Here is a 19059-nt window from a genome sequence, read left to right as displayed (position 1 = left end):
TATATATATATATATATATTAGATAATATTAATTTTAGTATTGAAAACATTCTCTACGAAATTAGAAAAATGAGATATAACTAACTCTATGGCCTGTGGAACCTGGGGGTTTAATGCCGCGTTCACAAAAGCTCTCCACTGACTTCTCTATCCTTAGTCAATTGGATCCAGTTTCCACTTTGTATTCTTATCTCTGCGAGATCCATCTTAATATTGTCCTCCCATCTGCGCCTAGGTTTTCCTAATGGTCGTTTTCCGATTGATCTTTCAGTCAAGACTTTGAAGTGTTTCTACTTTGTTCCATTCTAGCTACATGACCTGCCCACCTAAGCCTCCTAGACTTGATGACTCTAACAATCTTGGGTAAACCGTATAAATTATGTAGTTCCTCGTTATGAAGTTCCGCCATTCCCCATTCCCGTTCTTCTTGGGTCCGAATATTCGTTTCAGGATCTTGTTCTCAAATACTTTCAGTCTATGTTCTTCTCTCAGAGTAAGCGACCATGTTTCGCTACCATACAGAACAAGAGGCATGATTATCGTTTTGTATATTTTAAGCTTCAAATTCCTTGACAGAATTCGTGACAACAAGAGATTTTGAACCGAATAATAACACAAATTCCCTGCTTTTAGTCGACATGTAATTTCTTCGTGAATATAGTTTTCGTCTGTTAATATTGATTCTAGATATTTGAAAGTATCCACTTTATCAAAAGTACTGTATTATTTAATATTTTAACGTATCCATAATTTGCTGTATTCCGGTCCCGACGCACTTCCATGTATTTAGTTTTCTCTGCATTTACTTCTAAACTCATGTCCCTGCAAGCGTTTAATAAGATCTCTGCATTTCTTTCTATAGTTCTCCTATCATCCCCTATTAAATTTATATCAGCATATGCCATAACATGGTGAATACCGTTCAACTCTAGGCCCTGGTTGCTATCTTTGATTTTCCTTATAGCGTATTCCAGAACAAAGTTGCATAGCAATGACGACAACGCATCTCGTTGTTTCAGGCCATTTTTGACGTGAAAGCTCGTGGACAAAAATATTCCTACCCGTACTTTACTTTCTGATTCATTTAAACATATCTTAGTTAATCTAATTAGCTTTCTCGGTATTCCAAGTTCTGTAAGAACGTTGTATAATGTTTCTCTCCTACCGAGTCGTAGGCCTTCCTAAAATCAATAAATTGTTGATGTACCGGGATACTGAATTCCCACTTCTTTTCGAGTATTTATCGAATGGTAAATATTTGGTCGATAGTTGATCAATTTCGTCTAAATCCGCACTGATAATCTTCAATAATTTCATCTGCGTATGAGGTCAATCTTGCTAATATAATATTTGAAAGGATTTTATAGGATGTTGACAGAAGAGAAATGTCTCGATAATTATTACAGTCAGTTTTGTCGCCTTTCTTGTAAATTGGGACAATGATTGATTCTTTCCACTCTTATGGTAATTCTTCCTTGTTCCAGATAAGGAGAATGAGTTTGTGTATCTTGTTCCACAATTTTTCGCCTCCAGCTAAAATTAACTCAGCCAGAATTTCATCTACACCCGGACATTTGTGTTTCTTTAATTTCTTTATACCGGTTTCTACTTCTGTTCGGTTGGGTTCTGGAATATACGGTTCTGCGGTGTGTATCTCCTTTTCTCCACGCACACTAGTTTTTGGTTGCGTGTTAAGCAAATCGTCAAAGAAATCTTTCCATCTATTTAAGATGCTATCCGTGTCAGTTAGAACTGTACCGTCAGATTTCTTTAATATATAAGCACGAGGTTGATAGCCTTTCTTAAATTCGTTGATTCCCTTATACATGTCCCGAATGTTTTTATTTTTATCATTATCTTTAAGTTCCTTAATTTTAGCTTTCAAAAATGGCGTTTCTTTGTTCTAAAAGTTTTGGAAGTTTTCCGCCTGATGTCTGCGAAATTTTGTGTAGTTATTTTATTCGGATTTTGTAGCCACAGTAATTTTGCCTGTTTTCTCTTCTCTGCTATTTTAATGCATTCCTGGTCGAACCATGGTTTGTTCCTACGTATTTCCGCGTGTCCTAGTTTCTGTTTTGCTGAAATTTTAATGCTATCTCTCATTTCAATCCAAGTATTCTCAACACTAGTGCACTCCGAATCTTCTAAAACCGAGAATGTATTCGTAACTTCAATCTGGTATTCCTCTCTTATCTGGCTCTCTTCTAATTTCTTTAAATCTCTCCGTTTTCGGGCATTGAATATTTCATTTATTCAACGATAATCTTTTTATTATCGCTGCTACCAGGCAGTGGTCAGTGTCACAATCAGTCTCTCTAAACGACCTGACATCAATTATGCTAGATTGCCTTCGATCTACTAAAACGTGATCGATTTGATTATGTGTTTTTCCGTCTGTTGAGGTCCAAGTGTATTTATGAACGTCGCGATATGGAAATTTTGTACTCTTCACGATTAGGTTTTTGGATGTTGCAAAGTTCATGAGTCTAACACCGTTGTCATTACTTTCCTTATGCAGACTTTCGTTCCCTATAACTGCTTTAAAAATATCCTCTCGTCCTACCTTCGCATTGAAATCCCCTAATAGAATTTTCATATGGTATCGTGGAAATTTGTCAAATATCCGTTCCACTTCTTCGCAAAAACTGTCTTTTATATCGTCATCCTTATCTTGTGTTGGGGCATGTACATTTAAAACAATAATATTACACCACCGACCTTAGGAGTAATAAAAGAAATTCTGTCAGTAACAAATCCAACCCGTTTAATTGCTGGTAATATTCGTCTGTGAATGAAAACCTCTGTTCCTAATTGGTGACTTTATTTCGTTCCCCATAAAAGAACGTAAAATTTCCGGAATTCACAGATCCATTTCCTTCCCACCTAACTTCCTGAACTCCTACTAGATCCATCCTGTATTTCTCTAACTCCCTCGTTACGGATTTTAACGCGCCTGCCCTATGAAGACTTCTAATATTCCATGTTCCGAATCTCATGTCCATTTTCTTTTGCTGATGTGCCAAGTTATCAGTCCTTGTCCGAGGCTTTTGTGAATGTTTCTGGACAAGTGCCTTTTTTTTTCCAGAATGAGGTTGTTAGCCTTACCCAAACCCCCGAAGCTGGAGGACCACTCCTAGTCATCTATCCGCGATTGCTTATTCAGTATATTCGCAGCTAACCTCTATATCTAGAGGCCTTCTCCTCGATCCACAACCTGAAAACGCGCCATGCCGTGGTGACAGGAACCCACGTTACACTGAGAAAAAGAGATATAAATGAGTTTAATGATATGATGTAATATAAGAATTGTGAGTCTCTATGATGACAAAAAGAAGATAATGTGTAATTAATGCGTTATAAATATAACTTTATAAAAGGGATATTGACAGGTTTAGAATTGATTTACATTGAAATAGTATATACATATTCGTATGTTCTTAAAATGCTGCATAATCTTGTCGACATTTAATATATGTTTCCTGCACAGCTTGAGTATTAATGGTTAGGCGTTCTTCATTGTGGGAGTTTCTCCATCAGTACACGAAAATACGTCGAATCTATGAAGTAATATTTACTCTAAGAGTAGGTGTATTAAATACAGTTGAGAAGTTTCATAAAAGTGTCCAGATTTTACATTGAAAATACGGTAGCCTTAGGTATATTAGAAGAGTATGTGCTAGAAGGGAACTGAAATAGATTAGAAATAGTTTTAAAAAAAGATACGTCATTTAAGACAAAAAGTTGAGGAACTCTGGCCTAGAGCATAATATTCCGTAATTTCTTTGCAACACCCGTTGATATATTTATTTTATATTTTAAGTATTATGCATTTTCTAAAACTATTGTAGGAAGCCTGTGGAGAAGGTTTGAAAACTGAAAACTGTAAGGCCAAAGCCGAGGCTCGGAACCTGATAAAATGGCTGGATGAGGGTCCCAAATCTTCAGGACTAAATGATACAGGTAATAAAGTAGATGATATAACGACAATTGCTTGGCCAACTTTGGTTCATGTTAACAGATTTGTTGAAGAGAATTCGGAGGACGCCTATCACAAGGTGGGGATATCACAAGCATTCAACTGCAAAAGTAAGCAACAATCAGTGCAAGAAATAACCAGATGTACCTTCCAGCAAACCTCAACAATTACCAAATCAAGTAGCAACTTGATCTCTAGCTACTCAGACTCAAATCGTCCCGTGGAGTCTTCTAGCGTAGATCCAGATCAAGCCGGCCCTTCGAAAGTTTCATACGTACCAAAGAAAGTCTTCTCTCAGACAAAAGATCAAGTAGCGTATGATGATGATGAAAGTGCGAAGGTAATGCCCGTACGTCAATCTGATGTCGAAGTGATATCTTGGCATTCAATTCAGTGGACAGATTCTCCTAGCTCCTCCAACAATTCCATAGAACATTTGGATCGGTCTTTGGCAGATCGGGGTAAGAAAAGATTAAAATAATAATATAGTACTTGAATGTGTATCCTTATCTTTTATTTAAGTAAATATGCATTGTACAGCATTCAATGTTTTAACTTATTCGTAACCTTAATTGTGCGAGTAATTATTGGCAATATTCAAGAATGCTGTCGAAGTAAAGATCTTTCACCCGATTTTCCTTCAAATAAACAAATGTGCTGATATTTGAAATACAAATTTGTTGTGTGTTACTTAATAATACCTCATTTAATTGTATTTCTATCTAATTTTAGACACAACGGACCTACAGGGTCCGCACGAAGTCCATACATCCGATATGGATGTGAGTAATGACGTTTCATTTGGGTTTGTGACTACTGACATGATCTTGTACTTTGTTCTGGCAACTTTGTGAGTCTTTCATAAAGTTTGCCTCGAAAATTTGTTTCAGTAATTCTTAAGCAAAAAAAATGTACGATTTTTAGTGTAGTTTTTTCCTCCAAATTGATATTTTGTACATTCGCCAATTCGTGGTGCATGGAAAATAGGATATTCATCAGTTCGTGAAAACATTGACGGTGTAAGTTCTCAGGTTTTAAAATTCCAAAAAACGAGCTGAATGGTTAATAACAAGTTTTACAATGATTAGTGATGATTTGTTTTAAAAAAACGCTTAAATTAAAATAAGAAAAATATTTTGCTTTTTCTAATGGTTTATTCGTAACATTTCGGTCTTATTTGCCAAGATATACTTAACTCTAGGTGTACAGTAACAAATTATACGAGCATATAAATAATAGGAATAAAAAAAAACTGTCATTCATACATACACACTCACATTTTTAAAATTGTCTAAATACATTTGTTTTTAACACATTTACAGTCTCTAGATCTATGGTTTTAATTTCTACATTCTTTACAATTTCATTTCCGTGGATAGTTTGCAACACTCACACTCACGAAGTTTTATGGTTGATGATGACACTGCAACACTGCGAGATAGCATGGAAGTATTTTTGCTTTTCTTACTTTTTTTTCGAGCTCAACAGTAAAATTTAGTATTGACCAAAAAATGTTGAGTTTTTAATTCATTTAAACATTACATAACTTCCATGTGGGTACTTTTTATTAAACTTATATGCTTAGAAAGAAAAGTTCGATAATAAGTTCGAAAGATATCATTATTCTACGTTTTTTTTTTTAAGTTTTGTGATTTTGTTATGGATGAAGTACAAAGTGAGCCCTGTACACAATTCCATAGTAGATCAATTCTTGAGACAATTTTTCAATCTTTTTTAAAAATATTTGTTTATAAACTATTAAAGCAAGTATAAAATAGCTACCACCATCTAGTTATTTCTTTTTTAATGTAAATACATCATTTTTTTCTTTAGCTTCGTAGTAAACTTGGTTTTGTTAATGAAACACATGGATGAGATCTAGGAAGATAATTATGCGGGCAGGATTTTGTGTTTGGACCATAAGAAGTTTCTACCAAATGTTCAGAGACCGTTTAATTCTATATTTCTTACTGTTTTGATACAGTGTAAACTTTAAGCTTGCTCTTTCTGTAATTTTCCTGCACATTTACACTAACTATTAGACGTAAAACTCTATAATTTTCCTAGAAATAACATTTTAATTTTGTTACTTGATTCGAACCGTAAAATTTATTTCTGGCGCACCACTAGAAAGATTTGTTGAAAAATTATAATTCTTTCACTAATTTCCTTTTTATTATCCCTTAAGAGGTTTCTACTGGGCGACATGAAAATATCTCACTTGGCCTAGGTAAAATTCAAGGGTGTCACAAGAAGTAATTGATGAAAAACTACAATTCTTTTCCCATTTGCGTATAAATACGGTTTTCGGGTGTGTAGCGTAAAATTACAGTGCAAAGAACACAAACCATCTTGTGCTAGGCGGCCACTAAAAGCACAAATGCTATCTAACACAGTCAGGGCGGGGCGAAGCTTATGATCCCGTCCGGTAGCGCAGGGTGCGTCCAAAGGGAGCAGGCCCGTCAGTGATGATGAGTACGCGCGCAAGCGAGGGTAGTGAAAAGAAGTGGGTATTGGCAATAATACGATTTCCAATAGCACTTTTCATGTTTTCACACTAGTAACACTCCACTTGTAAACATATAATACAGGTTATGTACACTGTGCAGCAATATGCCGCCGGTGGTAAGTAGCATTTAATAGAGCCATCTCTTGCACACACTTCCTTATTTTATCTGTCGTAAAGCACTTGTAATGATTTTACAAGTAACTCTATATTTGTAAGCCTAAAATACAGCTGTATTTTTTGTATTTAAATCTGTCGGCTGCAGAAATTTGTTCCTTATAAACATATCTTGCCATGAAAAGTATTTAATTTTACCTGTAAATCTTCCAAACATATGGATCGCCAAAACTACTTGTACAGTCCGCAGCAAAAAAACTGCAACATGAGAATGTATGTTTATTGTAAAACTACGAAGTCTTTTGTTCCAAAATAAATCACGAGGTTTTTCCTGGCGTGATTCTTTCCACTTAGACGTTATGTTGATTCCCTGCGCTGTTAGGCGTATTTCACAAACTTACATGCTCATGTTGCAGGTATTTTGCTGCGGACTGTACCATTCTAACAACCCTTAAAACCTTCTACCCTACGCAATCTATTACAATATTATACAATATTGTAACAAGGTGTCTGTCTCTTCATCTGGTTTTGCAAGCTATTTTTATTGTGTAATATCATTGATATCAATATTGTACGCAATCTAACCGAATACTATCCTGTACTGTCCCGACTCATCTGACTTTGCAAACTATAGATGCACTTTAACATGAAAAATTGCACCGTGTATAAAGGCTTTAGACATTTATTTACCTTCGATTTAGATGCCTCAATATTGAAATTAATGTAACTAGAAGCAAGTTTCTCACCGGACTCACTTTGTACTGGCTTTTAAAAAGGAAAATGAAACCTTTCGTAGAATTATAGAACAGGAAAACATGTAAATACCTACATGGATAATACAGAAGAAATACACACTGAATTTTGATTATCTTTAGACGTTGTAGTACACACATTTTTCTCTTTTGAAACTTTTGAACACAATCAAGGAAGTACATATGTTATTAATATCATAAAGTGACTAGCATTTATATTTTATATATAAGTATTGAAACATAGTTACAAAATTTGATATAATTACATATTATTTTTTTAAATCTAACAATTCAGTCTATATATATATATTTATAGTTCTAAAATTTAAAATCGTAACGGAATTAATAAAGTTCTTTTTTGATTCTCATTAGGCCCATTAAAAGAAGGCTTGCATGATTCATGCAACGAATGATATGAATTTTTTTCTTAATTACAAATAGAGAAGAAACATTAGCACAAACAAGCATATTCAACATTAGTATGCACATTATTGTACGTTCATTCCCGTAACGCACAAAAAGTAACGTAATTAACATTTCAGATATACACTAATCATTTATTTGTTTGTTTTAACGATTTTCTTTTATTACGATAAATAAATCGTATGTAAGTGTTACTTGAAGTTAATTACCAGTAACGGGTTTGCATATATTTAACGACTGTGGTATGTTCAAGAAATTAAGACCACGTCTTTAAGTTCAACGCAGGCTTTTGTGGTATGCTACCAGTTGCACTCTCCTGTAAGATGGGATTTTCTATAATAATCAGAGGTTAAAAGAGAGTATGGGTGGGTGGGTATAGGTGGGTTGAATTCGGGGTAACCAAACACGGGGTGCTCCGTCCTGATAGTGGGAAAAATAAAAGAATTGTGCATTTAAGTACTGTCTGGGAGGGACAAACTTTTACTTTGAACAGATGGATTTTATCTGCTCAGCCAGATATGGAAGTCCTATATCGAATTAACAGACTGGAAGAGTACTCCCCTCACCCCTTCAAATTTACTTGATGACATAAGCGATAATATTTTGGTTCGTAATAAACAAGCAAAGTATCCATGTCATTCGGTCGATTTTGAACGCAATGTTAAAGATGTATCCTCTGCTTGTACTAAGGTCTTTGGTCATTCTTGTAAACATGGTGCAATACTATAAACCAAATATTGTCGAACAAAAATATCTTCTGTACAGACAAAGTCTAATTTTGTAAGAATTTGAGAATATTGACTCTTCACTCTACACTGTGGTTGTAATTGAAAACACAACAAAAGCAAGCTAACATTGTGATCTGCAAACGAATTCGGAATGAATTGTTTTTAACACATTTTAGTTTGTAACTGGATAGAGCTCCGATCTCACGTTGTCTGCAATCTATACCACTATATTACTGCAAGTAGCAGTTCAGAATGTGTATACAATATGTACTCCATATCAGACTGTAATTGACATAAAATCCATCTGTTGAAAGTAAAGTTGCCTCTCCCCCCTAGACAGTACTTAAATGCATAATTCCTCTATTTCCCACTATCAGGACGGCATGGAGCACCAATTTCACCATGTTTGGTTACTCCACCAAAGTGTTACCCGAATTCAAATCATCGTAATATATGCTCATACGTTGCTTTTTGATTTAATATGTAACGTGCCAGTGTAGTTCGAACGGGATTGGGAGAAAGTCCACCAATTTAAATTCAAAACTACTTATTTCTAGCAATTTCAAACTCTTTCCCGTATTTCTATTTATAACGGGGTTGGCCTATGACACCAGACTTTTGATACATCCGGTATTTGAAAACTATATATAGACCAGCTTTTTCTTAAAAACAAAATTTCAGACGATGTTAATGTTCTTTTTAAAGAAAAAATCGAAAAAAGTTTTCATTAGCTTCTGAGAAACTCATTAGTGCTACAACGTTATTTCTTTCTCCCCTCTCTCTCTCTCTCTCTCTCTCCTTTTTCTTTCTTTCTTTCTTTCTTTTTCTTTTTTTTTTTTTTTTGAAGGAGGGGCTCTTAATAGAACGAAAAGGGATTACACTGGATTGAATTTTGTTGTAATGAATGCGATGTATTGTTGACCCTGGACTGGTCTTTTAGAAAAAAAAGTCAGTCAGTTAAAAGATGAAATAGAACTGAACAGAAATAAGAAATAATAGTGTCCAGTGGATTGTTTTACTCCATTCAATTGTTCAGAAGAATTAATTATGCCACGGGAGAACATTTAGCTTCACGAAATAAGAAGTACGAAGTTTATGACTAAAGATTAGTCAGTCTTTAATACGGCACACGTTCCGAAAATAAAAATCTTGGAGTTTAACGTTTCACAAGTATGCCAGTTTAGCTAAGGGAAACGATAATTAAAGCAAGTGAATTATGAAGGAAGAATTGGTGGAACGAGAAAGTAGGAGGATACGGGAGTACTCCGAAAAAAAACCCACCAAAGCTTACTTGGCTGGTGATCGAACTAGGAACCCCACGTAACTAACTAACTAACTCTATGGCCTATGGAACCCGGAGGTTCAATGCCGCATTCACAAAAGCTCTCCACTGACTTCTATCCTTAGCCAATTGGATCCAGTTTCTACTTTGTATTCCAATCTCTGCGAGATCCATCTTAATATTATCCTCCCATCTGAGCCTAGGTCTTCCTAATGGTCGTTTTCCTATGGGTCTACCAGTCAAGACTTTGAAAGCGTTTCTACTTTCTTCCATTCTAGCTACATGACCCGCTCACCTAAACCTCATAGACTTGACGACCCTAACAATGTTGGGTAAACCGTATAAACTATGTAGTTCCTCGTTATGAAGCTTCCGCCATTCCCCATTCTCGTTCCTCTTGGGTCCCAATATTCGTCTCAGGATCTTGTTCTCAAATACTTTCAGTCTATGTTCTTCCCTCAGAGTAAGGAACCATGTTTCGCAGCCATACAGAACAACAGGCATGATTACCGTTTTGTATATTTTAAGCTTCAAATTCCTCGACAGAATTCGCGACGACAAGAGATTTTGAACCGAATAGTAACACGAATTCCCTGCTTTTAGTCGACATTTAATTTCTTCGTGAATATGATTTTCGTCTGTTAATATTGATCCTAAATATTTGAAAGTATCCACTTTATCAAAAGTACTATTTAATATTTTAACGCCTCCACAATTTGCCGTATTACGGTCCCGACGCACTTCCATGTATTTAGTTTTCTCTGCATTTACTTCTAAACCCATGTCCCTGCAAGCGTTTAATAAGATCTCTGCACTTATTTCTATTGTTCTCCTATCATCCCCTATTAAATTTACATCATCAGCATATGCCATAACCTGGTGAATACCGTTCAACTGTAAGCCCTGGTTGCTATCTTTGATTTTCCTTATGGCGTATTCCAGCACAAAGTTAAATAATAATGGCGACAACGCATCTCCTTGTTTCAGGCCATTTTCGACGTGGAAGCTCGTGGACAAAAATTTTCCTACCCGGACTTTACTTTGGGATTTACTTAAACATATCTTAATTAATCTAATTAGCTTTCTCGGTATTCCAAGCTCTGTAAGAACGTTGTATAATGTTTCTCTCCTAACCGAGTCGTAAGCCTTTCTAAAATCAATAAATAGTTGATGTACCGGGGTATTGTATTCCCACTTCTTTTCGAGTATTTGGCGAATGGTAAATATTTGGTCGATAGTTGATCGATTTCGTCTAAATCCGCACTGATAATCTCCAATAATTTCATCTGCGTATCTGGAACCCCACGTACCAGAGATAAAGTGCTCTACCATTGAACCAAACTATCCTCAGGCACACGTTAGGAATTACGGTCTTGTTACATTAGTGATTTTGCCGGTTTATTGAATGTCAATATAGTTGTAACGGGAATACAAAAAAACTGTAGATAAAAGTACAATTAAAAACATGTATGCGTTTAATACGTTTAGGCGAAATTCATATGTTTACGATTATTATTGTGCTGCCAAAATGTCTTGAGCCGTGGCAAAAATGCGAACTAACGCTCACACCCTCACACACCCACGCGTCGAGCCAATAAGGGTTCAGCTCTTGCTAAGCGAGAGAAAGCGAGTGGATTTCCTTCAGCCGATAGCAGCGCTTGCAACGGAAGACTACGGATCAAGTCAATGTGGCATTGGTTTCATTAACACTTGGAGAAGCCGTGCTCTCGGCTTTGAGAACATTTTTTTACAGTACAGAACATTGTATGTACTGTACACAGTTGTAATATTGTGCAAATGTGATATTAGGAAAGAGGAAAACACTGTACTGAAATGAAAACTAGACAATTACAATAAACACTAAGCGAACTAAAAACAAATAGGGGCAGCACAGTGGCGCGACTTGGCGATCAAGGTCGACAAACGCCTGAATCTACTTTAAAAAAAGAAAAAATACCGGCTCGAACTGATTACAAAATGCGCCAAACCATAGAATGCCGAATTCAAAAGTGCCAAGGTGGAATGCTATTTTCGCCTGACCTGTTACGGGACCCGCTTTACTTTTATGACAAGATGGTTGCAGTGTTCAAGTCATTCTGCAAACGAAAAAATGTTTAAAAAGATAAGATAATAGACCTTCCAATGAATAGATATTAAACAGATTATAATTGTGTGCGTGAATGTAATAGCCTGTGATAATGGAGAAAAATGGATTAATTTGTAAACGTAACTATCAATGCTGTATGAGAATCATGCCAGTTGTTACCGTGATATTGATAGTGGAATATTCTCTTACTAAGCTCTTCATCACAATAAACTACACAAGATGACAGTACATACTATAATTAATAAAATAAAGCCTAAAATTGTCATTAAGTCTTAAATTTTAATTCCTGTTTATGAAAACATACTGTCCAAAATGTAAGTCATACATCAAAATTTCCCTTTTCCAGTACAAATGTTCTCAGAATGCATTTTTTTTAAATCAGTAATGTAACTGTTCTCTTCGCGCGTGTACAACAACTATGCTTTATATAACGGTCTAGACAGTCTTAACAGTAAATGAAAACCTGGTATTACAGCACGCACATAGGAAAATGACACTTGGAACGCAAGGTGTTCGTAAACATGATCCAGGAACTCTTACGTTATACACTAGTTACTTCAAACTTTTTCTTCACAATCAGTCGTGGTGGCGAAGTCAGGAGGCAGATATCTGTGTACACCATTATGTAAGAGGAAAATTATTTCCATTTCTTTCTTCGATTGCGATAAAATTTCTAGTTTTAAGTCCCCACGATTATGGTCTTTATGCTAAAAGAAACTCTAATTTAAAAAGTGTACGATTATGAAAGAATTAATGGGATGGGAATGTGGGAGGAAATAGAAGAACCCCGAGAACTAATTAGTAGTCACAACAACGTAACATAAGTTTTGGTTTGGAATAAGTTACACATCTCGACAGCAAATCATCACCATCCACGTATCCACGTACATCACAATCACGTTTTATGTCTGAGATCTTCAAACATCAAAATATACAATTATATTTTATATGTGATTAACTGCATTAATCGTAATGATATATGTTCAGCTTCATATGAAGTACACTCAAATTTTTGAGCGTTAGACTCCAAAATTCTTGGTCCGCCTATGACGAGCACTGTTACATAAGCTTAATAGATAAACCAGTATGACGTTAATTTTGCCCAGCTTACATACGATTTATTTGTAATTCATTCAAGTAATGTATAATTTGAAGGATCCAATTATTATAAAATTTGTTAAGCGAATTAATATTAGCATTTATTTTTTTTCTTTTCGGAATGGAACTACACTCATCATTTCAAAGTCATTCTTATACTGTATGTAACAGATTCAACCACACAATATAAAGCATATTTACATTTTATAAACACATATACAGGTAAAAATTTCAAAGTTTCTTGTTTTAAAACATTTATCTCAATCTGCTGGAAGCTCGATGCAATGAAACACACATTTTTCAGTCGTACTCAATGCGTTCATTTACATATGGTAACGTTTTTTGTAATTTCGTACATACGATGTAGCATTCACTCAACACAGGCAAATTTTTATTATATGTACATTAAGACACACTAAGGCTCTGGGTATCCAGCGCCAAGGTTTGAGTAGGGACGGCCCAAATACAAAAGGAGACATGGCACTGAGGAGATAATGCAAGGCCATCGAAAACTATGCCACTGAAAGTTTTCCAATTAAAAAATGATTCATTGCATTATTTCCCACGGATGATACAGCCTGAAACATTTTTTTCTTGTTGGAAGTAAGAGATTTTTTTTGTCAATACGAGGCAATTTCAAAAAGTTTTACACACTGTACACGCGCAGTAGATAGAATGCTGGAATTGCTCTCATTCTTGCGTGGTGAGCCAACCTCTGTTCTACAACGTTGTCTGTTGAATTAGTTGATAGTCTATTTCTGAACTGAAAAAAGGAACCGCCTGAAAAAGATTTAATCTTACGAGGCTATTAGCATCTTACAATAAAACACATTAGCAAGACCAAGGAGGTAGGTATGAACTTGCAAAAATAAGAGGCATATCCCGCTTAATATCCCTGGACTACTCTGTTTACCCAACAATACGAATGATTAAGTGTAAATGATAAATTATACAGGACTAGTTGAATCCTAATAATAAACGGCAAATATCTTAGTCTTTGCGTTACGCTATAATCTTTTTAGTTAACAGTCGTACTAACAGATGTCGCTACCTGCTGTATCGCTTTTCTGTCTGATGCTAATAAATGTCATTCTGCACTATGGCTTGCCTGTCTGTTGCTAATAAATATCGTGCTCTTTGCGCTATCGCTTGCCTGTCTGACGCTAATAAATTACGCTCTCTGTGACATTGGTTGCCTACCTGATGCTGATAAATGACGCTCTGTGCTATCACTTGCCTACCTAATATTAAACAAATGTCGTGCATTATCGTTTGTCTGCTGATACTAACAAATGTCGTGCATCATCGCTTGCCTCTGTAAATTGGGGGATGTAACGAAAAACTACAACTTTGTATGGAATTCCAGCTGATGATAATATCTGCATTGTTAGACTTATAAAATTAAGCTGCGCATAAAGATGGAAAATATAGAACGACTGACTACCTATCCGTCTATCAAAAAGGTACGTATCGGAAAAAAAATGAAATGAAATCTTTGAGTTTTACGTCCCACGGTTATGCCGGTTAGGCTAAAGGAGACGGTGATTATGAGAAATGAATGAAATGGTGGAATGAATAAAGTGGGAGGAAACGGGAGAACCCCGAGAAAACCCACGCACACGGTGTTTGTCCACCAGAAAGTTCACTTGGCGGGGGCTGGGATCGAACCCGGGACCCCAAGCACCAAAGGTGAACGCTCTACCACTGAGCCACCGCGGCCCCTAGGTACGTATCGGACCAAAAATTGTGAGCCAGAAAACTATTTTTTGATGGTTAATGTAGTGTTTAAATAATAGGTTCTATCTCCACCGTTATCACTGTATTGCTACTTCTTGTCTCAATATTCAATTATTACACTTGGAAGTCCATCACACATTAAGAAACAAAATTCACTTATTTAAACCTGAAAAGATAAATTTGTTTGAAAACGAATATTTACTTGGTATCTTAGTGGCAATATCTCGTTTGTACCTCAAGACAGTTTCTGGCTAAGACGACTCACCAAGTTATGTAAAGTTGACAATAAGCACATTATCATTTACAATGAGACGAAAATAAAAAAAATGACCGTGACATCTATGTTTGAAATAAATCGCGGACTCAAGATAGAAGCAACAGAATAACCTTTCTAAGAAGTATGTAATGTAAGACAAAATATTAAACTGTGAGAAGGGCAATGCAAGAGGCCAGTTTGTTAGAGAATATCAGCAAGAAAACACTGAAATAATAAGGGTATTCAAAAAAGAATGGAACAAGGAAAGTGCTATAAGAAAAGCGACGAAGAAAAAATAAGGCAAACGAACGTGAGGAAGGCAAGAAACAGAAGAGAAAATACGATAAAAGATGTGGAATGGATTGGATGGGATTTATAGAAAAGAAAATAGTGAGAAGGAAAGAAAGGATAAAAACTATCTAATTCGTACTAATCCAACCCAAGAAATGAATACCCGGAGCGGATGGAATAGTCTATCATGAAGAATTGTTTCATACATCACCAAATTGTTTCACACTGTTAAAAAGTACTTACATTCCAGAAACTATACTACTACTTTTCATGTAATCAACACTGTTATTAATTGCACCACGCTTCACAATCATTACAGTTACCTAATGTCATGACAGTTCCTTGGGTAGGAATCGAAAGTTCTTTTCCACTTTCCATATAGTCTTGATGTATGGTAAACTTACCAGAATCTATAAGCTACACAAACTATGCCATGTGAAAAGATGAAACAGCACTCAAATTTTCTTATATTAAACGACCGCAAGAGAACAAACAGAGAAACATTTAGACTTCTTGCTAGTAGAAGGCCCCGACGAGCAATCAGAACAATGAATATGTTTCTGCGTTAATAAAAGAAATTATACGTGTGTTGTTAACAAAATACGAAATGAAAGTAAGTTCGAAGACCTGTAAATGCATTTCATATATTTTGTAAAATAAATTATTTCTTTCAAAACATAATGTGCAAAACTAGAAATGGTAATTTTGACGTGAATCAAGACTTACATAAGTAATTGAAGTTACAGAATAGTTACATGAGGAAGTAACGTAAGGGAAAGTTACACGAGTAATGGCATACCTGCCATATTGGGAATATCTGGGAATTGTTTCAGATATTTTGATTGGCCAATCGTCTGTCACAACGGTCTTCATTGGCCATCTAATGGGAACCATAAATGTTAATGAAAAACAACAGAACTTTCAATAGATTATAAGAATAAAATGGAAACTTCTTAACAAAAGTTTTTTTTTTTTTTTTAATTGGAAAACTTTCAAGACTCATGCATGCCTTTAAAAATAACCTTTTCTTTGTACATTCTCTTCAAGGCAGGGGAGATTTAAAGCGTTTCCATTAATATGTGCACATTGTTACATAGCTTATATTATTTATGTACTTTTCTTTAACTTTTATAAATCAGAGAATTCATAATGTGGATTCTGTCAATACTTATCTAGCAAAACTGTAATCTTGTAAATACACTAAGTGGAAAACAAACTAGAACGTCCAACATAAAAGATACATACAGTATTAGAGCAAATAAAAACATTGGCTCTTATGCAGAGTTGTTCTGATGCGTGACTAGTGCCATACTAAAGAGTTCGACTAACGTATGTTTCCTGCAGTAGTCAAGCCTTTAGTATGACGCTAATCATACATCAAAACGACTCTGAATAAAGCCCATTATTTCTAGTTTACAGCAATACCAGAGTTTACAGCTATGTCTTTGATACAAAGATCTGGTAGGACTCTTTGTTCAAGAGGTTGCCGGCAAAATTAAAAAAAAAAAAAAATCTTCACTACAAAAGAATACTTTATCATATCAAAATTTCCTGTACTTTTATGAAATTTTAATATCGATATAACTTGTTAATTGTTTTACTCTTCTAGTCTGTACACTGCAGATATGAAAGTAACCCATAAAAATTTAGAAAAAAAAACAGTAGAGCATCGATAATTCAAGTTGGATAGGACCAAGATTTTCTCATATTGTAGAAAATTCGGATTCTACGGAATAGTTCGAGTTCATAGATTTTGTTCACAAATACAATACACAGTACAGATGATGATTATTTTATTTTAAACCTCTTCATTACAATATATATCTTATTATGATATACGTTACATTACCGCTGTTTGTTGATGTATATTCTGTTTTTAAGCGTCTAAAAGAGTGATATTATAACCTATTATTTCCCTCGCCCCTAACGATACTTTTGCACTCAAGCGTGTACTCACAGATTTAAGCTATCTTTAATTTAAATTATAGGTAACTATATAAATTATAAAAACTATTACTTACAGGCTTATTTTTGGAAAAAGTATACATACTTTAAAAAACATGTCATACATATGATACGCTTCAATTCGGTTCAACGTGTAATACTATTGGTCAGCAACAGCAGTAGACGGCGTTAATCAATGCAGTGCGTTACAAGATGCGGTGCAATCATTTGAGGAAGTGCAGCGATGGCGCAAATGTGGATATCATTGGAGCAGCGAAAGAAACATTATGAAATACTATTGATTTAACTGCTCAAGATTTTCATTTATTGGGGATTGTCAAAAACGTAGTATACAGTAAGAAGCCAACATCACTAGTGGAACCTGCGCCATAGAATTGAAATTGCTTGTAAAACAATCCCAGTTATTACTCTAGAAGATGCCATAGGTTAATGTGGAGTATTGTGTGCATCCTCAAAAGTGATTTAAAGTTTGAGCAATTGCAATAGTACAAAAGAAACTGTCTGCGTTGTAGCCTATTCTATTTCTTTGTGTTGTTGTAACTATTTAAAGTCTCTTAGATGTGAATTGGAACATTTTCCACCAATATGCAGCAAAGAAGTAACTTTAGATATTTTTTGCAGAGGAGGAGGAGGAGAGAAAGAGGCAGATAAACGCTGAAATGGTGATTTCTCTTTACAAAGTGACTGATTCGATGAAAGAACAACTACATTAATCCAATAATACAGCAGCTATTCTATTTTAAAGTGTGTATTCATTTTTTTAACTGCCTGATGACCAAGCTTTATTACAAACAGGGGAATCATGCTACAAATTTAATAGAACTGTGTTGTAGTTAACATGGAATAAACATTATATTAACTCAAATGTTTCTGATCTGTTAATGAGCTGGCATGGATGGTTGAACCTGTTTTCTGCACACCAGATCCTCAGTTCGTGGTCGCAGGTAGCTTATTTTATATTATACGTGCTCTCTAAGAAGTCACTCTGTATACCAAGTTGAATACCAATTGTGTAAACCAACACGTAACATATTGGTTAAAAAAATCTTAGATCAATGAAATCAGTTTTGCGTAATTAACCCGAACCATATTTTAAAGCAATGTTAATTTATGGTTTCCCTTCTGGCTTGTCTTTCCATAGCATCATAGCATTTTTATTTATAGGTACTTTATTTTTTTTTTAATTTTTGGCACTCATTTTTTCAAACACTTGGATTAAACGAACTACATCATCAAGCAGAAAGCAGGCAGATATATTTTAAACATTCAGGATTCGACTGAAGTGTTCAAAAAAGAAGGAGGCATGCTTAAATTATTGCACTACGCATAACTATCCTTTGTTGGTTGAAACTAACAACAATCCAACTGATTAAGTGCGCGCCGGGAACGGGTTTCCATTAGTTTAAGATTAATCATCATCATCATCTTTTTTGAGGCCCTTTTTATTGAGTCTCGAATTATTGGTACTCTACTGTATTTATGTTTAAAAAATGAGATTTCTGTGTATAACAGGTAAATACTCTAAAACAGGAAAGGAACTTATTATACTCAGCTAATTAATAATAATAATAATAATAATAATAATAATAATAATAATAATAATAATAATAATAATAAAGAACTTCCGCCAAAAACTTAAGCTAGTGAATTGCTTTTACAAGGCAAGGTAAGACATGTGATGGGTCAACTGAGGCGTTTCGAGCAGTAAAGGTGAACTGAACTCACAAGCCAGTCTTGTATCAAAATTATATATAGAGAAATTACCTGTGGATAGTCACTCAAGCCTACAGGAAATACACGTACAACTGAGAAGTAAATTAA

General features: G+C 35.1%; 1 protein-coding gene across 1 annotated transcript in view; it reads left to right on the top strand.

Moving 5' to 3' along the window:
• Window positions 1–18097, top strand: part of LOC145689898 (protein EFR3 homolog B-like) — a 114770-nt gene extending 96673 nt beyond the window's left edge. The window contains exons 14-15 of the mRNA XM_081764210.1: window positions 3849–3960; window positions 17860–18097. Coding sequence (XP_081620336.1) covers window positions 3849–3960; window positions 17860–17951 — 204 coding nt within the window. The 3' untranslated portion in view covers window positions 17952–18097. The remainder of the gene's footprint in view (window positions 1–3848; window positions 3961–17859) is intronic.
• The last annotated feature ends 962 nt before the right edge of the window (window positions 18098–19059 follow it).

Source organism: Thermobia domestica, chromosome 7, assembly GCF_964235325.1.
Source record: "Thermobia domestica chromosome 7, izTheDome1.hap1.1, whole genome shotgun sequence".
NCBI lineage: Eukaryota > Metazoa > Arthropoda > Insecta > Zygentoma > Lepismatidae > Thermobia > Thermobia domestica.
This window is presented reverse-complemented; position numbering and strand designations above follow the sequence as displayed.